The 21,410-nt window shown below is 40.9% G+C and overlaps 4 protein-coding genes across 4 annotated transcripts; 1 reads left to right on the top strand and 3 right to left on the bottom strand.

Annotated features, from left to right (window-relative positions):
• Positions 1-1,858: 1,858 nt before the first annotated feature.
• MELLADRAFT_110076 (uncharacterized protein) lies at positions 1,859-2,431 on the bottom strand (the record flags this gene model as incomplete). Its single annotated transcript, XM_007414116.1, has 2 exons — positions 1,859-2,186; positions 2,244-2,431. 2 exons carry the CDS (start codon positions 2,429-2,431, stop codon positions 1,859-1,861), a joined length of 516 nt encoding a protein of 171 aa, XP_007414178.1.
• Positions 2,432-7,607: 5,176 nt separating this feature from the next.
• MELLADRAFT_66283 (uncharacterized protein) lies at positions 7,608-8,365 on the top strand (the record flags this gene model as incomplete). Its single annotated transcript, XM_007414189.1, has 3 exons — positions 7,608-7,684; positions 7,761-8,101; positions 8,271-8,365. The coding sequence occupies 3 exons, from the start codon at positions 7,608-7,610 to the stop codon at positions 8,363-8,365; spliced, it is 513 nt and encodes a 170-aa protein (XP_007414251.1).
• Positions 8,366-10,438: 2,073 nt separating this feature from the next.
• MELLADRAFT_91309 (uncharacterized protein) lies at positions 10,439-11,264 on the bottom strand (the record flags this gene model as incomplete). The annotated part of the gene is made up of 3 exons (XM_007414115.1): positions 10,439-10,471; positions 10,514-10,609; positions 10,671-11,264. The coding sequence occupies 3 exons, from the start codon at positions 11,262-11,264 to the stop codon at positions 10,439-10,441; spliced, it is 723 nt and encodes a 240-aa protein (XP_007414177.1).
• A 6,541-nt stretch (positions 11,265-17,805) lies between these two features.
• On the bottom strand, positions 17,806-17,979 carry MELLADRAFT_91308 (uncharacterized protein; the record flags this gene model as incomplete). The annotated part of the gene is made up of 1 exon (XM_007414114.1): positions 17,806-17,979. One exon carries the CDS (start codon positions 17,977-17,979, stop codon positions 17,806-17,808), a length of 174 nt encoding a protein of 57 aa, XP_007414176.1.
• Between the last annotated feature and the right edge of the window lie 3,431 nt (positions 17,980-21,410).

Raw genomic sequence — 21,410 nt, 5'->3', positions numbered from 1 at the left:
CAGAATGTGTGTTATTGGTTCGATTGGTGTTCTCTTCTTCACTGTCCTCAGGATCCTTGTCGCGGAAAACGACAAGCCTCAGTGCATGACAGGGTGTCGCTATGGCCTGTTTTGGGGCTGAGGTTCCAACACCAAGCTCCAAAAGTTGTCCACAAGACAAAGATATATTGTGAGGTGCTGAAGCTACACAAGATGAAGATTCACACAAGAAACCGTGGTGGCCACAGGGGTCAAAGGCGCTGAGGTAACCCGACGGTAGGGAGTTAGCGATGGAGCAGGTTTTGTGGATAACGAGGCATGGTGAGACAAAGGTATTGGAAAGGGCTACCGGAACAAAGTGAGATCAAGTCAAATAAGAAAGACGTCAGAAATCAGAATCTCAGAAAGACTTGAAAAGGGGAATGAAAACCTAAGGATGATATAAGAAAGACAGGATGACACTTAATGAATGTCAAAAGACCATGCCTGATGTCCGATTACCTCCACATTGGAGTTGATGCACGCCAACGCCGGTAGAAATAACTCGATTTGGCGACCTGAAGATTCTTGAGCCATGAGCTAAATTTAGAGTTGTACGATGGGAGGATGAATGCAGCTGGAAGCTGATTGAGGTAAGGGTGAGTGGGTTTGATACGGAAACTGGTGGGTGGTGGTGTCCTAATTGGTATTTTGTTGATATCCTATATTGTGGGTACTTGATATCCTAGATCGCGGCATGGTGGTAAAGGATTGCTTGTTTGGCTGAGTTTGCGGTGAGTGTACTCATTGAGACATGAGGCGTGGAAAAAAAGGGTATGTGATTATTAGGTGCGGAGGAGGGGCGCATGTGTGAGTTACAGGTAATCAATTTACAATACATGTGAGTGCTCCGATATGGAGGTTAACTCATACAGTTGGCATCGGGAGTACATGTACTCGGGTGCAGGGCCAAAAGCCGTGTGTAGTGGGTAGAGTTAGAGTATACTCTAACTCACTGCTGCATCCCTGAATTAAGTTGCTTCCAACAACTCAAGATCAACAGTATGTTCAAACAGATTCTTTGTAAATTTTGTAATCCTTCTTTCACCTTTTTTTTGTGGACTCAAGCTTACAGAATGGATTAACTATGGAATACTAATTGAGATAAAATATTCGAATTAGACTTCAAAGTGAGAAGTCTTCATCCTCCTCTACCACTGGTCAGCCCTTGGACCCAATCTTACATAATTCATACTCCCAACCACTTTTGGGTTTTCGAGTCATCAGTACATATGTATGTATGTAATATCTCTTTTGAACCCGCCGTATGTGCACTACGGCCGTAGTGTCAACCCAGTTGAGAATTACAAAAGGACACACTCTGCACCCAGAACCGAATTCAAAAACGTCTGAAAACCATTGGAACCAATTGATCTACATATTTGAATGTGTTTTTGTTTGGTGTAAGTCTCCTAGGGTGTTGAGCTGTCTAACTGGGTCAATTGTGTGAAATGAGTCATCCAGAACCTCTGGGGGATGCGCCTTTGGTGAGAGTGATACCCACTGATATTAAGGTATAGGTCCCAAACCACAATTCTAGCCTCAGACTTGCAAGTGGTGACCATAAGTCAAGCCATAATTTTCAAGTGGTACGAGACAACACAAAATCTTTGAATATCCATAATTCTTCTAACTCTTGATACTCCAAAAAATACTCGGATTGAAGCTCTGATAGCAGGCAACAAGGTGCATATATTTTTGTATTTTTTGCTCTCCTCCTGAGATCTCAATATTTTTCTATGTCAAGACTTTTCATTTCCGTGCAGAAAATATTATCTTTCTTGCAGTGCCAATCTCTCAAGTACTCTTGCATGAGATTGGAGTAGGTTACCCAATCTCCTTAAGTTAATCTCTGCTCAGCCGGATAATTCAGACCTTCATACTTTTCTTCATCTGACTCCTCTTCATCCTTCTTCTTCTTCTTTATAGCCTTCTTATTCTGAACTTGAGCTTTCCTTTCGAGCCATGAATGGTTAAACATCAAAATTGGTACATATCCCTTGATTTCCCTAATCTGATTGTCCCAAAAGGTTGTGAGCTTGGGTAAGTGGTGAATTGAAACCTCTCCAGTTGCATACTTGATTCCATTCTCTACCACTACGCCTCTCTTCCGTACCACCTCTTCTTGCTCATCACTGTCTTCATCCATTGGTCTGCCTCTAGGAACCCTCTTTGCAGTTTCTCACACCAGACATAGAGCTGGCTGGGTGGCTACATTCCCTTACTCTTGTTGAGCTGGCGTTCCGATTGGGGCAGGGTGGTTGGGGCCTTGATCTGATGGCACAGCAGGACTTGGTTCTCTTGTAGTACACAGTTTGACTGTTTCACTACTCCCCATATTGCCTCTGTTGCAGGTTGGTAACTGCTCTGTCTCCTTCGCTAGCGCCTTTAGGCATTTGGGCTTGTACCACATTAGGTAACTCGTGGTGAGGTCTACATGCTTCTTGAGATCATTGCTGTCCAAAGCGGCTCTCATTTCTAAGAGGACTGCTGCCTGAGCCGGGGTTGGTTCATTGGACGGGCCAGCCAAGCTTGGCTCGCCATGCAGAAAGTAGTGTGCAGCGCGGCCCTGCCGCGTCACTTCCCTGGACTTCCAGAACTGGGGTGTTACGCCGTGCGCTGATATTTCTGGGACCGGGTTTCTTCCCGCCGTGCTTTTCACTACTGTACCATAGTTACGCTACCTTTGATTTCAGTAGGTTTGAGTTCAATCATCCACAATATAATCGGAACTGGTGCCAGATCTCAAAGTTGCAAAGATTTCCACTCTCAATATGTGGACATGTACCAACCATTGTTTTAACACATTGTTGTATTGACTTTGGGTAAGTGGTACATCAAAAGGTCCTCTTTATGCTTTCTATCTACATCAACTATGTATACTATTTGCTGACTAACTTGGTCTTACTTTCCTTTCAATCAATCAATCTTTGAATCATATCAGCCACTCAATTGCCTTGCTATAACTCATACAACCACTCAAATTCCTCACTGATTGATATCAAACTTGATCACCGTTCAACTTAAATTTGAGCCCAAGACGTTTTAACTTGAAGCAAACATCCAAAATCAATATTGGTTCAAGAAGAAGATCTTGAAGTTGATTTAAGTCATTCAAAAGACTATCTAAGATGGGAAGTCCAAGAAGTATTAAACTTACCATATGAAGAAGTCTCCGAGTTACTGGAAACCTCAAAAACCTCCTACACCTTACTTTCAAACCAGAACCCATCAAAGATTCTGATCAACCAAATCTTAGACATCAAATCTGGAAATTTGAAATGTGGTCCCAAATTTTTGTTCCAACAATGAAAAAACATCACCAATTCAAACTCATCAGAGTAACTTGAATACATTGGTGTTTGGTAGACTTGAAATTGCCAGTGAAGTTGGGGAAGACTTGGTAGAAGAACTTGAAGGAAACAATCCAGAAGAGAAAGGATTAGTATTGGATGAAACTCATATTGGATCAGTGATGAAAAAGAAGCAAATAAATTTGAAAGGCCTTAAAGGTTCAGCTGGATCAGAGTGAAGTACATCAGATTAACTAAGGTATTGTTTCTTTTGATTTTCACTTAAATCACAATGATATCTTTTTCATTACAATCATTTACAACATTGTTATACCGTTTCTGGACCCTCTTTCACACCAAAAAGTGTGAATTTTTGAAATCTGTAGTTGAGTATCTTGGTCTGCTAATTTCAGAGAACAAGGTTAAGATGGACACAACAAAGGTCAAAGCTGTGAGGGATTGGCCGGCACCCCGTAACATTACAGAGCTACAACGCTTCATTGGATTTTTGAACTTTTATAGGCAATTCATTGATCACTGTTTGCACATTTCTCACACAACAAGACCTCTTCACAACCTCACAAGGCTCAATACTCCTTACAAATGCACTGACAACTGCAATAATGCTTTTGAGACACTCAAGGAATCATTTTGTTCAGCACCAGTGTTAAAAATTGCTGATCCTTATAAGCCATTTGTGCTTGAGTGTGATTGTTCTGACTTTGATTTGTGAGGAATATTATCGCAGAGAAGTGAAGATGATGGTGAATTTCATTTGGTGGCATATCTTGCGCTCTCTCGTGCAAGCGGAGCACAATTACAAAAATTTTGATAAAGAGCTGTTGGCCATAGGCCTTCAAGGAGTGGCACCACTATCTCAAAGGCAACCCTAACAGATTAGAAGTCATTGTTCATACTGACCATTGTAACCTTGGAAGTTTCATGACAACTAAACAACTCACTGCCCAACAGGCTTGTTGGGCCAAAACATTGGGATGTTTTGACTTCCACATCAAATTTCAACCAGGGAAGCAAGTGGCAAAAGCGGAGGCTTTCTTGAGACCCCCAGATTTGGCACCGAGCAATGCTGAAAACCTCACGTTTGGTCAATTACTACGACCTGAGAACATTACACCAGACACTTTTGGGGTAGAGGTTGACAGCTTTGAGTCTTTCTGTGAAGAAAAAACCATTGATCTAGACAATGCTGAACATTGGTTTGAAGTGGATGTTTTAGGCATTTCAGAAGCAGTGACCAAAGGACCTGTTGATGATAACCCCGTACTTACCAATGACAAAATCATATCAATGATTGGAGAGTCAAATCAAAAAGATGACCGTATTGTTGAACTGATGAACACCACAGAGAATCCTATTTCCAATTCAATCAAGACAGCAATGAACAACTATCAAGTGAAGGATGGAGTGTTTTATAATTGTGGCTGTGCAGAAGTTCTAGACAACAAAAATATTAAGTATCACATTCTCAGAAGTCGTCATGATTCATTAATCACAGGTCACCCAGGCAAAGCTAAAAGGTTACATTTAAGTTGCAGGAGCTTCTTATGGCCATCTCAAAAAGCCTTTCTCAACAGATACGTAGACAATTGCAACTCATGCTTGAGGGTTAAGGCAAGCAGGAAGAACCCAATGGCACTGGGCAAATGTAGTATTTTTCCCAAGTGAAAAATGATTGACCTGAAGGACAAACAAAATTGAAAAAGGTGGAATTCTGCATTCATTCTTCATGTGCATTAACACTGCATTTTTCTGCATTGATGCTGCATTTTTTTTCATTAATGGTGCATTAATGGTGCATTTTTATGCATTAACATAGCATTTTTAATCATTTTTGACATAGACAATTGCAACTCATGCTTGAGGTTTAAGGCAAGCAGGAAGAAACCAATGGGTACTCTGGAACCATTGGCTATCCCAGCTGGTCCTTGGACAGATAATACTTATGACCTAATTACAAAATTGCCAGAATTCAACAGGTTTGACAGTATCCTGACAGTGGTGGATAGATTAACGAAAATGAGTCATTTTATACCATGCAGAGAATCCATGACAGCAACTGACCTAGCTGATTTAATGATAAGAAATGTATGGAAGCTCCATGGGACACCTAAATGTATAGTGTCAATCAGGGGGAACATTTTTATTTCTCAAATCATTCAAGAAATCAACAGACAACTGGGCATATGGTTGCACCCTTTGACGGCGCATCACCCTAGATCTGATGGACAATCTGAAATAGTAAACAAAGCTATTGAGCAATATTTATGTCATTTTGTAGGGTATTTCCAGGATGATTGGGAAAGATTACTGGGAACGGCTGAGTTTGCATACCATAACAATGACCACAAAGCAACTGGGGTATCTGTATTTGAAGCAAACTACAGCTTTAACCCAACGTTCAACAGAATCCCATCATCTGAGCAGTGCATTCTGATAGTGGAAGAAAGACTGAGTACTTTAGAAGAAGTTCAAACAGATTTGACCGATTGTTTACGTATGACACAGGAGACTATGAAAAGACAATTTGACAAACATGTGCAACAAACACCTCAATGAAAGATTGGAGACGAAGTGTGGTTAAATGGCAAGAACATCTCAACAACAAGACCGTGCCCTAAATTGGAAGACCAATGACTAGGTCCTTTTTCCATGGTATCTCAGGTTTCTCGGTCTGCTTACGAATTGAACTTACCACCTTCCATGAAAGGTGTACACCCGTTTTTGCATGTATCACTATTGCAAAAGCATCAGCAGGATACAATCAGTCAGAGAAAACAAATTACACCACCGGCAATTGAAATTGAAGGAGAAGTTGATCTTGAAGTTTCTGAAATTTTAGATTCAAGATCAAGATATAAGAAGGAAGAGTACTTAGTGAGCTGGAAGGATTTAGCAGAGAACATAATTTGTGGGAGCCAGAATCAAATTTAAAAAATTGTCAAGAGTTATTGAAAGAATTTAATACTAGATTTCCTGATGCAGCAAGTAAATTCAGAAGGAGATGGAGAAGGAACTGAGAGGACAAAGCTTTGTCCCTATTAATCATTGGGTTTTTTAATGCTGTCCGTGGAAGGAACGCGGAACTTGCAAGAGGGAGTTTGGGTGTTAAAGGGGGGATAATGTTATGATTACACATCACCTGAAAGGCCTTGTACAAATGTCACAGGTTTGACTCATTATCTGTTTGCAATTACGTCACATTGTGTTTCCTCTTCTCTCATCCAACAATCACAATAGAAGCTTGATAAAGACATGATCCTTCATCTCTTGGTCCAACCAGTGAGACCAGCTATAACAAGTGCCTGGGAATCTGGACCTCAAGATCTTCACTGACACAACTGCATTAGAACCCTTGTACTGAGGCCCATACTACTGAAAATGATGTACAAGGGAAACAGCATTTCAAAAACATGGACAAATCTGGCTTATTGGGAATGGCATGACGGCACAATCACCTCCTCAAGTTTATCAATATTGTGCAGACTGGGGAAAAGTCAGTACTCATGTAATTATAATCGTATTGATCATAGCAGCTGGGCTCAACTCAACCAACCAATCAATCAACCTCTGCAGGTCTCATTATGCCCTGTCCCTTAGCCAATGGCTCCTTGACCTATGTGCAAAAGAACGGGATGAAGACACTATTGTGGGGGTGCTATACAACATCAGATGTAATCTTGATAAAACCATTAAAAAGATATCAAATTCTGGACATGCTGCCTTTGTTGCCAAAGCTTGCCATTAATTCTGCTTCATGATTGCTCCATCCATTAAGACGCAAGTCTTTACAGACCCAAAGCAGGCTGACCAAGTATGTTTGGGTACTGCTTTGTTTCATGCCTATGCACACAGCTGGGCATGTCAGTTAGAATACAACCCCCAACTTAACGGGGGCTCAGGCAAATCAAATGGGGAGGGTCTGGAACGCGTGTGGTGGAAGATGGCGCCATTGGTGTCGTTGTTGAGGTATGCTACTAAACAGCATTGCCTAGTCAGCTTGGACCTTCGGGATAACCATTCCAACAAGGTGTTCAAGAACAAAGCCGGTACGGACAACCATTTAACTTAGACCCAATAGCTCAAGACCTAATTCATGAGGCAAGTTGATTTGATTGAAAAACATAGTGCATTTCCTCAAAGCAGACACAAAGAAGTATAGCTGAGCTACTCTCATCAGAGGAAGCTCTGGCAAAGCTGCTGCAGGCAAATGAGTTGCATACTTACGAGTATTTTTAGGCCCAGTGGGGCCGCCAGCGTGAGTTGCAACTCAAAGAGATGGACGTGGGAACAAAGGAGAATCAAGCAAGACTCAAGGTCTTGATTGAACTGGAGCAAGAGCTTTTGGAAGCACGGTGGGTGTCTATCTTTCCTGGCCCGTCTGTGGCCAAATCATATCCAAAATCATTTCAAGCTGACATTCTATTGTAGTAAGATAATGAATGCAATACACACTGGTAATGCAGCCATACAAACTGCTGAGCAACGTCAGAAACTGCTTGGACTGCCAAGGTCGCTTGCAAATCTGGAACTCGAAATTCAAGAGGTGGCCCAAGAACTAGGCAATGTCAAGGTTGTCAATGTGAGGCATGGCACTGGTACACCCTGCTTCAAGCGCACACCTTGGATCAGCAGGCTGAGTGACCTCGTTCTGCTTCTATCTAGATGCACGTGCAAACGGGGTGCCCTCGCGGTTCAGGTTGCAATGGGATTCCGTTACAAGGCCAAGTGGGATGTAATGCAACAGCAAAGTAATGCTGCTATCAGAACAGGTAAGTGTTTCTTTGAAAAATATGTTGTCCTTCTGTTCCTGATCATGAGTCATTTTGTCACCCGCAGGGGCGACCCAGCAGCCAAGGAATGAAAATTACAAAGAAAGAAGATGAAGATGTTGAAAGCTAAAACTGAGATGTACCTGAGGCATGCTGTCAGTTAAAACAGGCAATCTCGGCCTGCTCAAAGACTGCCTGAACCAACCTTTGATGAAATCATCCAGATGGACCTACTGGATGCTTTCTGGAATGACAGTGCGCTAAATCATCCCGACAAACCTTGGGCTAGTTGCCAGAGCACCAAAGACGGTATACTCGTGTTTTGGAGTCATTTTTCATCCAAAGAAGAGCTGCGGCAATTGGGGTGTGAGGTCGAGCAAATGATGCTGTGTGGTCTTGATTACCAAAGTTGAGTAGAGGCCTCAAAATTGTCTGAGTCCAACGGTCAGTTTCTTCCAAGTAGCTAGTATATAATGTATATATGGCACTGAGTCTTACCTTTCCACATACAGGAGATATCCAAGTAGTTGAGTGGAACTTAGTCTTTGCTACACTTGCTAAGCAAACATGCAGGCTGTTGCAACGGTGGGATTGGGGTCTGACAGAGGTGATGGATACAACTGCAGCTTTTGTTGGACATGGATCAAGGCTTGTTTGGTTGATGGCAAGCAATGATTGCGAGAAGTGCTGCTATTTGGACCAATTTGCTGGGGGTGCCTATCTTTTTTGTTGAGGACGACAAACTCGACGAAGGGGACCTCATCCTGCCTGACAAAGCCATGGATTGGCAGGGGTTCGGGGTGTGAAAGAGGTGATGGATTCAACTGCACTTTGTAGAGAGCAGTGTTATTGTACATGTCTATAGCCAAACTATCCCATTGTATTGAAAACAGGTACCTTTTCGCAGTTGACACTGCTTAATTTGAATGCATAGCTTGCCAGTGACGTTCACACAAGGCAATCAGTGAGTTGATTCCTATAATAAATGTAGCGTACAATTATTCCTTGGTCATTCAGCAACCAACTAGTAGCTTTGAAGCTTTCGATTGTGGTGTGCTTATGCTGTAGTGTCCTTTCTATCTGAAGTCAGGTGGTCTAAACATTTCTCAATTTGAGCAGTTCAAGGATGATGATTGGGATTTCCAAGGTACGTTGGAACATAATATGACACACTCATATTTCATTGCATGAAAATATCCAATTTATGTAAAAAGTGAATGATAATTAGATGTGTATTATTGGTACGGTAAAAATAGTAAAAAGCAATAGGATTGGGTCAATAGGTATAAAAAAACAAGAGGTTTGGGTCAGTCTGATAGGTATACTGGTTTCTTTTTTTTGGGTTCTGTAAGCCTTATTTTGGGCCTTCAAAAATGTGGCATGTGTCTCAATCAGCGGAGTCCAGGGATTGGTCCAATTTGAGGCTTTGGTGGAACTGAATCTTTGCCATGTAGGGCAAAGACAAGGGGCTGGGAAATTGGGAATGATGAAATTGAGTAATAGGGAGCAGAAGTCATAGTCCGCCCGTGCGAGTACTATTGGAGGGCTGTTGTTGTGGGGCGTCATGTAAGGAAAGGTCATCTGGCTATTTGAACCAGGTTTGTGGTGTAAGACAGGGCGGTAAAAGGTTGTGGCTATGACACCACCCCAACCTGGCATGCTGAGCCGATATTGTTGCTTGGAAGTTACATTGGGTTTGGTGGTGTCGAGCCAAGCCAAAGCAGTGGTGCGGCTTTCATGGAAGGAAGAGCGAGTGGATATGTTTGACATGTTGCTGAACATATCATGCATCCTTTGTCGAATTTCCAACCAGGTGTCCTGAGGTTGGCCCAATGAGACAGCAATTGACTGGAAACCGCAGTGTCCGTCACCTCAGACTTCTTGCATGTCAATGACATAGGGTTTGAGCCATTCATGTATCCGGTACTTGGCAAGAAGGGATGGTAGGGCTGGATTGACAATGCTTGACTTCTGTAGGATGGCCACCTCCCTGTTTGTGAGTGACCCTTGCAAGGGGTGGTGTTTTTGTGGGGGGTGTGTTTGGTGTCTTCGGAGGCTGCTCAGGTTTGTCCGTGAGGTTATTGTGGGTGTGGGGCCCCAAGTCGATTTGGCAGTCAGGAGGCAAAGTGATAGAACCTGGATGTGATGTGTTGGAGCCTACCAGGGTCTGATGTTTTGGGTTCAGAAACGTGTGGGTTGCTGGTTTGGAGGCAGGGAGGGGAAGTGGGGGTGAAGGAGGTCAAGGAAGGGTAGATTGGAGGGCTGGGGATGAGATTGTCAAGGTTCAATGTGGACTTGTTGGCGTCAGCTAAGCCCTGGAGGTTGTTGATTAGCCAATCAAGCTGCAAGTTCATATGTCTGCATCAAGACCTCATCATTTTCTCAAGTGGGATGCAGATGAATATGACTTACTGATGCATACAATCCATCTGGTGATTGAACTGGTTTGTCGCTGGTCACAAGGGCTATGTGAGGGATGGCTTCGAAATGTGCGTGGTAAATGTTGGCCTGGAGTATAGGTTGGCATGTAAGCAGGGTACCTCGAGTTATTTTGTATTAGGGTGCTTACAGATACTTGTTGTTCACATGTGAACAAGGTGGGAAGGTTTGGAATTTCAGGATTGGTGATTGTGGGTACATGTGGCCCTGTGGGAAGGCTGTCTAGGTCGCTCAAGATTGCATCAGTCAAAGTTAAAGCTTTGTGTTGACGGCCTGGTGACATGGCGTGTGGACGTCTAGGTATATTGGCGATCATTGAGTCAATGGTGTTGGTTGTGATGCTGGAGACCGTTGAATGTGTACCAGTGACATCTGGCCTTGTCAAAGGCTGGTTAAATTGGATGTTGAAGGATGGTGAGGTCTCAACATGTTTGAGGGGGATGAAAGTAGTCTTGGTGTGTTTGATGTCGGTACTGTTCTTTGCGGTAGCAGCCTTCCTTGGCTTTTGTGGTTTAATTTTGGGATTGGGGGGTGGTTGTGCCCAACGTGCGTGTGGATAAGTAGCCAGGCATCTTGGTGGGGTAGGCATTGTGCATTGAGTTTGAATGGGCAGCTGATGCGAACTTATTTTTGGTCCCTGTTCTGGGAAATCTGCCTTGGTAGCAGTGGTAGTGGATGAATTGGCTACCCTCCTTGGAGTTACCAATGCGGATTCGGTACCCATGTTGGGTGGTGTTGAAGTCCTTCACATGGTGGTCCATATTTGAACGGTTGGAGCCAGAAAGTTCAATGACGTTTGGAACTGGAAAAACAAACTTGTGCGTTGTTGAGCTTTTGTCCATTTGGGTATAAGGAGTAAAAAGGTGTGTTAAGGCCTAGTCAACTTATTGGTCAGATGATTTATGTCTTCCAATGTTGGTTGCTGGTGATGGTGAGTATGCAAATTGAGGGAGTGACTTGAGTTGTGGATGTGGAGTAGTAAGTGGGAATTTGAGATTCAGAGTTGAGTGAGCTAGTTAGCTCATATGTCAAGCAAGGCATGAGTATGTTGAAGTAGTTGAGTTACGATTTTGATTAAGATCATAACTACCTTAGGTCATGATACGTGTGTTGAGGTAGTTATGATTGTGATGGAGTAGTTGGGTTGCAGTTGGCAGAGTCATGGGTAAGTTGAAGTAGTGACTTGTTTAATTGGGTAGTCATGGATTAGAAGAGGTAGTGATAAATGTGACTGAGGTAGTCATAAACATACTGAGGCAGGGAAATATGTATTGATGGAGTAAGGGGAGTAACTCGAGTCTGCATAGTTCTAAAGGGTAGTGAGATATGATATTTGGGGAGTCATTAATTGGCTGAGGTAGTGAGAAGGTTTTCTATGGTGGTCATGGGTGTGCAGTGATGCATGGGGTGGCAAGCCCCCCCCTTATAGATATGGGGACTTAGAGAGATTTCTAGATGACCCTAGCTCCAGCTAGGACCTACAGGATTCTACCTGCTTGCCTACAGACCTCATTGGATGATACACATGTCTGTATCATTTAATACATTTGGTGCAATTGAGTACACACAGGTGGAAAGGTGGGGCTTGCTCTGAATTGTTTGGAGACAGGCCCCAAAACCACCTTTGTTGCCATTCAACCTCAAATACGACTCAACTATTTGAACACCTTTGACTTTGAACTCCAACATTGGAAGGTGGGGCCTGTTCTAAAACATCTTGAGGCAAGGGAGGTTTTTAATGTTATGTTTTTTCAAAAAATAAATTCGACAGTCGATTGGTACACCAAATTTTTCAGATATCACTTTACGAAGATCTTGAAACGCAGCATTGCGCTCTTCAGCTCGCTTTGCATGGTTTTCTGGATAATAGTTTGGTTGGGGTCGCTCTCGAGCATTTTTTTTCTTCTTAGAATAATTTATACTACTAGATGATCGGTTTTTCTTACCCATGATCTATAACTCCAAAAGAACCATCAAGTTGAGGTAAAGATGTTAGTTTTGAACTTGGAGACCATCAAGTTCAAATCACACCTCTTCACTGTGCCCATAAGATGAGAGCAGATCACATCGAAGACTACGGTTTTGTAATGTCCCACATTAGGAAACCAAATCCAGTTATCTCCAATCATGTTCTTGCCCTCATCCTATCAGCAACCAGCTTCAAAGTGATGTATTTAAACTTGATGATTCCTGTCTCATAAAGAGTGACATGTTCATACCTAATTCGGATAGAGGCTGATGTTGAGATGGAGATAAACGATGACTTTGAGCGGGATCGGTCTTAGACTTGAAGGTTATTGTACAATAGAATAAAGATGATCCAAGACTTTGAAGCGATACAAGCAATCCTCGCAAATCGTGGTGAGAGTGAATAAATGACAAATTTGAATGAAATCAATATCTTGAAGGGGTTGTAGGTTTGATGGAAGGTAAACAAAGATTTTGAGTGATATCGATGTCCTGAATATCGGGATAAGGCTGTATGCGCTCAAATGTTGACTTGGAGCGAGATCGATGTCTTGAAGATCGATTTAGGATCGAATAAAGATCCACAAAGACTTTGAAGTGGGCTTAGTAATTGATAACTTGAAGATTGTGCTGGGATTGAATCGAGATGAATAGATACTTTGACTGAGATCAGTATCTTAAAGATCGTTGAGAAGATAAACCAAGACTTACCGCGATATTGATGTGTTGCCAATTGGTTTATCCTCGATTTTGATTGATAACGATGAGAATCGATAATGAATCAGGTAGATTGATCAATAACCTGCTAAGATTGAGATGAACAGAGAGACTGATGAAGCTGGAATCACAAACGATGTGTGAGATTCAAAATTTGAAATAAACAATATGGATTGGACCTGATTCCAACTTAACTGACTGGATTGGACTCAAGATCGAGCTAAATTTGGCCCCTGCATCAAACTCCAATATGGTCTGTATGGGGACATGTGCCAAGACGTAAGTTGAAGCTCCTGCATATGGCCTATTACTCCTCAAAAGATTATTCACAAGAAGTCAAGATGTATATAAATCTAAAATAAAAAATAAATCACGATCGATCAAAAGATTCAAATAAGGAACTGATCAATCAATATCCGAACAATCACATGTGGTATTAGTAATGATAACAAGCGACAAACAATCGAACATCAGATCACTCTCAAACAAACATCAATGAAAAGAAATAACAAAACTACATAATTTTTTGTAAAATGTTATATCCTACAGGTTGAATAGATTTTTGTTTCTTTCTTATTCAACATTTTCATCATCATCACTATCTTCCCGTCCAAAAACACCCCATAGCTCTCCATACTGTGTGGTGTTTTCAAATTCAGCTACATTATCAGTTTCATTGTCCGAGTTGCTATCCTCAAATTTTTCCCCCGCTTCAAACCAATCCAGATCCAAATCCATCTGACTCCAGACTTCGTGCATTTGTTCGAATAAAATCCAGACGTTGTTTATGTCAAGATCATCTGTAGACCATCCTAGGTCAGATATTAAGTTGTTGAGCAACGAGTTAAAGGGTTCTGGGGATACAATAAACAGGTTATGACAATCAGGATAAAACTTATCAAGCATCTCTTGAATGATGTCATCTGGTACCGGAGTAAGACCTTCTTTGCCATTATAATCATCTGGGGAAAAATAGCAAACATTGGCTGGAACACCAGTTGGAAGAGACGAGTTGTGATTCTTGCGAGTGCGGTAAGAGTTCTTTTCCTCAACATACTCATCCATTAGATGTTGGACAAGCGGAATCCACAAGTGCAAAGAAATCGCCCTGATAAAGTAGTATAAATTAAGTATTATAAAAACTTTCCAACCAGGGAAGGGACCTACTTTTGGAGCCGATCCGAATCATTATGACGTCCCTCATGAACTGCCAGCTTGATAGAGTCTTTGATTGCTATGTTCTTAGCCTTCATTAGTTGTGACCAGAGACACTCGGACTTGATATTGTGAACTGACTTGGTGAAGATGTGTCGCTTTTGTGCTTGATGTGGATCATCTCCGTTGAATACTCTTGCGAATGTGAGCTGATGAGTGGCGATGTCCAATGTTTCAGTCCCATGATCGGTTGACGTTCGACGTGGAAAGCCTTTACATTTTGCTATCGTTTCAAGAAAGTGGACTCCAATGCGGCGAGGATCACTGTTGTTGATGCCAACTTTCAAACTAAGTACACGTTGTGACCACGCATTGATGAAGCCGTAAATGGTTATCCCATGATGTTTTAATTTGTCGTGACCGTTGCTAGACCAGATGTGATTGGGTCCAGGTACATGGAAGACCCGGCGCTTCAATCGGTTCTTCTTGCGCAGCTCAACTCCATCAGCATCAATAACACTCAGCAGTTCCGATACCGAGGCCCGATTGATGCGTATTGATTCGGCAGTTGCCATTATATGAGCCATACGTCGTGTGCCTGCATTGACATCAACACCTTGTTTGCGTTCTATGATTTTGGTGGCAGCTTCCTCCACGGTGATGAGACCAAGTTGAATATCGTCTTTACGCCAGTTCGACCCTGATGCCGCCAACAGGGTTTTGAGCTTGTTGAGAGTGAATAACAGGTAATTATGTTTTGTCTGTATAATCCGGACAACTTCCTTTTGCTGCCATCGTTTGGTCTTCATAAGGAGAAAACATTCATCTTCTTCAAGCTGACTGAGACGTTGACGTGGAGTGCTCAATTGGAGCCTTCGAAGATGACGTTGTAGAGTCCGAAGAGTCATTTGATGTCGTTTGTGATGGAGATGATCCAAGATCTGCTGGTGAGTCAGGGATTTGTTTTGACATATTTCAATTAAAAGTTGGTCGAGTTCTGTTGCAGGATGGACCATGGAGATGAAAAAATTTGCGATGAAGTGTGGATAAGTGGATTTCAGTGGGATGAGCAGTGAATTTTGAGGTGTAGGACTACATATAAGATAATATAATTGGTGTGTATGTATGTGTATGTAATGCGAATTGGTTGAGGTGTTTATGTGTGAGAGGGGTTGGCGGACCCCACGCTCAGGGCTTCCGTATGTTAGTACCACTGTATCTAACGGAGTGACACTAAGTTGTAATAATCAAGCAAGTGATATCATACAGGCAATAAGTTACCAAGCTTTGTTCTGTGTCCTAACATTTTATTTTATCTTTTGCTTCCTTTTGAATTACAAGGTGGTTTACCACATTTAGTTATAACCAATCCGCCTGGTGATCCCCCGATTTGTAACACCCCTTGAAACTAACATACTTTGTGAATGGAGTGGTGCTTCTGCAGCAATTTTATCAAAATTGCTACCAAAACCGTCAGCCTACAACCCCCAAACACGAAGAAAGACCTGCTTCCATCATGCTGTACTTCCTCTCCTTCAGACCCACTGGATTGATGCTGCCACACCAAGACAATTCCAACTTCACAAGTAGGGGTCACTTTATCACAATCATGCGGATTTTCAGTGACAAGTATAAAATCTGCCAGGGGACTCCTTTATATCAAGGATGGACCCTTACCAGAGCTCTCATATTTGACTGTGTGTTATTTTGTGATGCTTGCAATTCAAACCAATTGCACCTAAGTCTCTCAACAAGCATAACATTGGATTATCTTTCAGCCCAGTCTATTGTCATGAACAAGATTGTATATCCTTGGTATCCTTGGTCAAATGGCTTCAACAATGTTACACCTGGCCAGATATTAGATCACCAGGCCAAACTTAACCAATGATAGATATTCTACCAGGACTGGGGGATTTATTGTTAACTTGAATTGTTTCTCATGCGCAGTTTTTATGAAGGATGGGTTTTCTTTTCTTTTCAGGGTACTAATTTTTCTCACCAAGTAATTTGTTATGTATTCCTACTAATACTTTTCATTTGTCTCAAGATGGCTCATCATTAAGTAGATTTAGTTATTATTTTGACTGATTTTCTCTTTGATTCATCATTATCAGTTGTTTCTTTTGATAATTGTTGACCAACATATTCTTTGTCATATTCCTTTTGAGGTGACTGGTATGTGCAATTGGTGATAAGATTCTCTGGTGGAAGTTTGTTTGGCAAACATCATAACTTGTCAATCCTCTTTCAAGCCATTTTTAATGAATCACTAGTTATCTCCTCCCTCAATGTTCAATTCAGCATATTCATCTAACATTATACACTCATCAATTTTCTAAAGCTTAAAAACACATTTTTGTAGAGTTTTAAAAAATACCTTGTCCCGAAGTAAAGCAAAAGCAATAATTTCCACCGAAATAAAAAAGTAAATACTTTGCAGAAAAGAAAACCATAACCATAAACATAAACATAAACAAGAAACAAGTATCAGGATTTGGAATCCAAAAGCGCTAATCCAAATCTTCCCCCACCAAAAACGGGGAAATGAATACAAAATGAATATGAAATGAATCTGATACAAAAAAAATGAAAAAAGATATCTATAAATAAATGTTAATAATATAATAATAACAGATAAACAAAATAAATGAAATAAAATTACAAAAACCAGAGAAATACAAACACATTCATCTGTCACATCACTTTTTTTTTCTTTCTCCATTCATCTTTTGATTTTTCCTTGAATTGGTTCATATAAAAATTAAAAAAAAAGAAACTTGTTTGGAATCAAAATATCTCTTCATATAAAACTTTGTATCTAAATGATCAATGAACAAAATCAAACACACAAACACAAACACCTGGGGCACGTGCACTTAAGCAATTTCTGGGGAGAAACGACATTCTGCAAATTTCAAATGTCTATTTGGTGGAGTGTGTTTCCTTTTTGCATTAAAAAAATAACAGAATTGGATTTCTGGTAAGAATTTCCTTAAGTGAACGCGCCCTTGATGTGTCACCTTTTTGCATTTCATACCATACACAACCTGACTAATCATCAAATCACAAAAACCCACCTCCGGACTGAAAAACCCTTCACACCCCCAAAACGCCATAAATTTCAAACCAATCAGATGATTCCCCAACTCTAATCACCCAATTCAAAGTAAAGCCCTATTTGAAATCAGAAAACAAACTGATCAATTCTCTGAACCTATCCTGCAAAAAAATCCCCTTACATCGCCATAACCTTTTAGCATAAATGGCCAACACAGGTGGTACAAACATTCAGACATCAAAATTGATCTAATTCCTAAACACCAACAATACTGTTTTATGAGGAATCCAACACAGGGGTGGTTCCCTTTTTTTCATTCACATGAAGAAATGCCCATACTTCTCTCTCCCACAAAGGGTAAACTTCAAGTGAACACATCCACAAAGTTTGGTAACCAATGTGGATGTGGTGTGATGTTCATCCCATTGTTATCATATTTCCAAACCACAGCCTTGTTGTTGGACACATTGGGGTAGTTTAGTGCCAATAAAATAGTCATTACTGAAGGGAAAGCAGTAATTTTTGTTTTCTTGTACATACAATATCTATATAGCCAAGAACACACTAAATTAGCTTTGGTCAGAGAGCTGATGACAGGGCACTGAGCGTGTCAAAACTTACTCAGTGTCTTGAGCTTTATGCGCACAGATGATTGAGGAAAGTCCATTCCTTTCGAGGAACAGGCATGCTGCTTAATAGCTGTGATAGGAGCTCCTGGTTTAATAACATTACTTTTACTAATTGGATATTGAAGATTGCACACACCTGAAAAAGAAGGAGCATCCCTGTTTCACTGCAAGAAAGTTGTGAGGTTTGATTCCTTACCTAAAGAATCAAAGAGATCCTCAAGTAGTTCCATTTTTGACTTCCAAAAAATTCAATCATTCTATGTAAAATTAACACTTCTATGATAATAACTTCAATCCATGATTGGTCTTGTAGCAATTTGGTTGAAGTGTCATTCTTCCGACTTTTTCCTGTGCATAGATATATAGATTGTTAATAATCCAATCTCTTTGATAGAAATTTGTTGGTCACTTACCAAGGCAATCATCTCCCTGTGATCATATCATCTCGTGTATTGGAATTTTCTTGTTCTCTTGTTTCCTAACCTAACGTTAAACATGTATAAACTTCTATCAATGATTTAAAGGGTTAGATGGCTCACGTATACTTGGTGAGGACCTCAAGTCCCTTCCGTTATACAAACAATTAATCAAGTTGATACATGGGTACCTTGGTCATGACCAAGTTTTCTGTTGTCAATCAATTTCATGATTGCTTTGAGTTATAACTTAACAAGGGGATCAACTTTAATTGAATTAGTAAATCTATGAAAACGTAACAGGGAATCATAATCAAACAAATTATAAACGTATAAATGACACAAATAAATTTGTTCCACCATAAAGCGTTAGGAGTATGATTAGTGATGGACTCTGATTGAGAAAAATATTCCAAATGAAGATCACTGAAAGATATATGAAGACCATTTCTCAAAAACATGAACAAAGAAAAGCAGGGAAGTGGAAAAGGATGACACGCTTTTGGGTGAGGGTGAGAAACTCATGGACAGCCTACATTTGCATGGTCTGCTTCTCAAGTGTTGACATTGATGTCCCAGCTCAAATCTCAAGAGTTGCTTAAATAAACGCAGATGAGAAAAAAAGGTCTCCCACCAGTAAAGCAAACAACCAATAAAAAGTTATCCATGCTTGGATCAGTTGAGTCAGAGATGACAAAAGCATGATTTTGAAAGTGTCCAGCATGACTTACAGTCACATGTCAAGGATGTGACAAATTGTACTCAAATCCTGCCCTAGTGATATGAGGAGAGTCTCACAATGGTGACTGGATGGATTTGAAATTGCTTGGTTCCCAGTAGGTTCCACTACATAAGCAGTGAGCCAGGGGGGAAGGAGGAGGAAAGAGTATATAGCCAGCAAACTAAGCTGCTGACTTCCGCAACACAACACAATGAGACTCAAGCTCATTACCGCAGCGCAGCGCAGAGTAGAGTGTAACACAGTCACCCGCTAGTTGTTCAAAAAAGATTGCCTCAAAGTCGCAGAGTGGTTGATGCACAATATTTTGCTATATAGATTGGGTGAGTCGAGTTGGAGTCTAAGATTATGAGCCACAACTTCATCAGAACCTTCATATCATCAACTCCATTTGACCATTGATGACCCCACAGCATTTCATTCAATTCTCCCACGAAGTAGGTTTTGTACCATAAAATCCAACAAGTATGCACCTCATCATCATCATCATCAAGTTATCAATAAGTAAGCTTTTCTGTTATTTCAGTTGCATTGATACCTAAAACAATTTGTCCTTCACATTAACAACTTCATCATTCAAACACGAAAAAGGCCAATTGAAATGTGAATGTCAAATTTCAAGAAGTTCGAGTTTAAATTATCAAAGATATTGAGACCAAGATCCGAATTCATCTTAATCTAATTCAATAATTGTTGAGTGGAACTCAAGTTGAAAGCTGTTCAAAATCCAATCAAACAATAATATATGAATCAACTTGACATCTTCATCAATCTCATTTAAACGTCCAACCCAATCAATCTGATTAAAATTTCCAAGATGAATTGGAATCATTCTTTGATGGTTATTGAATTGTTTCATCTTGATCATTTTGTATTGATGATTTTGATACTTTAGCTTTAGTTCCAATACCTAATTTGCGTAATCAGAGTAATTGACCTGATGTAAATTTGATTTCAGATATTTGGGCTTGTGATCAATATTGAAGTTCAAATGAATCTGAATTACATGACGTGAATTCCAAACAAATTACAAAAATTCATAAAGACTTTCACAAGATAATCAATAATCAAGATAAAGTGGAATGGAAAACATTGGTTCCAAGTCAACATTCAAATGGTTCATCACGCTTCTAGGGGTATTGCTCCGCCATATTGAGGAGTAGACCTGCACCCAGCCCGTTGCGGAGCGGCCACTGCGCTATGGGATTTTCATTGCCCCAAAGTGCGTTGTGCAGCCTTTGCCATGTAAAGCGCAGAGATTGTGGTGTCACAAAGCGCTGCGCAAGCGCTCCACAGTTGGAAGAAATTGCCCTTTACAAACAATGTTGTGTTGGACACCAATGAAGGGGTGAATACCAAGCGTTGTACTCCCCCATAATATTATGGCCATAGCTTGTTAGTATCTGCCATATAGGATAAATTAATAGCAATTCAACGGCGGGTGCCGCACTGTGAAATATTGAGGTTTGTAGATGGGGCAACTGGCTCTCAGTGCACTTGCTATGGTGTCCCTGATGAGCGACCGAGGACCACCTTATGTGCTATGCGCTATGCACAACCAAGGGACAGCTTATGCACTATGTGAAGTGCACTACATGTGTATGTAGTTTGACTGATGTCGTTCGCGACCGGTCAATTTTAGAATCTCGAATTTCATCATTGATCAACTCATGAGACCTCACCTCACCTCATCACCAATTGATCTCATATCAACATCACAGGATTCAAAAACTCAGATCACAACTCTTAGTTTCAAATTTTGAGGATCTCAATCCGGTTAGAAATGAGAACCTCGTTAACAAGGATCTCAATTCTATGGTGTCCCTGATGAGCGACCGAGGACCACCGTATGCGCTATGCGCTATGTGCTACATGCACTATGCGTCAGACTTGTACTTTGCCAAAATCGTGACCGGTTAATTTTAGAATTGACCGGAATTCTGATTTCATCGATCAACTCCTCAGCACCACCACCATCCTAAATTCTCTTTATCTCATCAAACATGTTATATAGGTTGTATCCGACTGGGTGGAAAATGGAGAGCCTGACCAAGATCTTCTCAAAATCTTTGATTGGTCATTACCTCGTTGTGCTCAAAGTTGTCAGTCTTGTATTCTTCTCCTTCACCAATTGAAAATTACATTACCAAAATGCAGCATTTAAATAGCTCAAGATTACTCTGAT

This window comes from Melampsora larici-populina, assembly GCF_000204055.1.
Source record: "Melampsora larici-populina 98AG31 unplaced genomic scaffold MELLAscaffold_41, whole genome shotgun sequence".
Taxonomy (NCBI): domain Eukaryota; kingdom Fungi; phylum Basidiomycota; class Pucciniomycetes; order Pucciniales; family Melampsoraceae; genus Melampsora; species Melampsora laricis-populina.
This window is presented reverse-complemented; position numbering and strand designations above follow the sequence as displayed.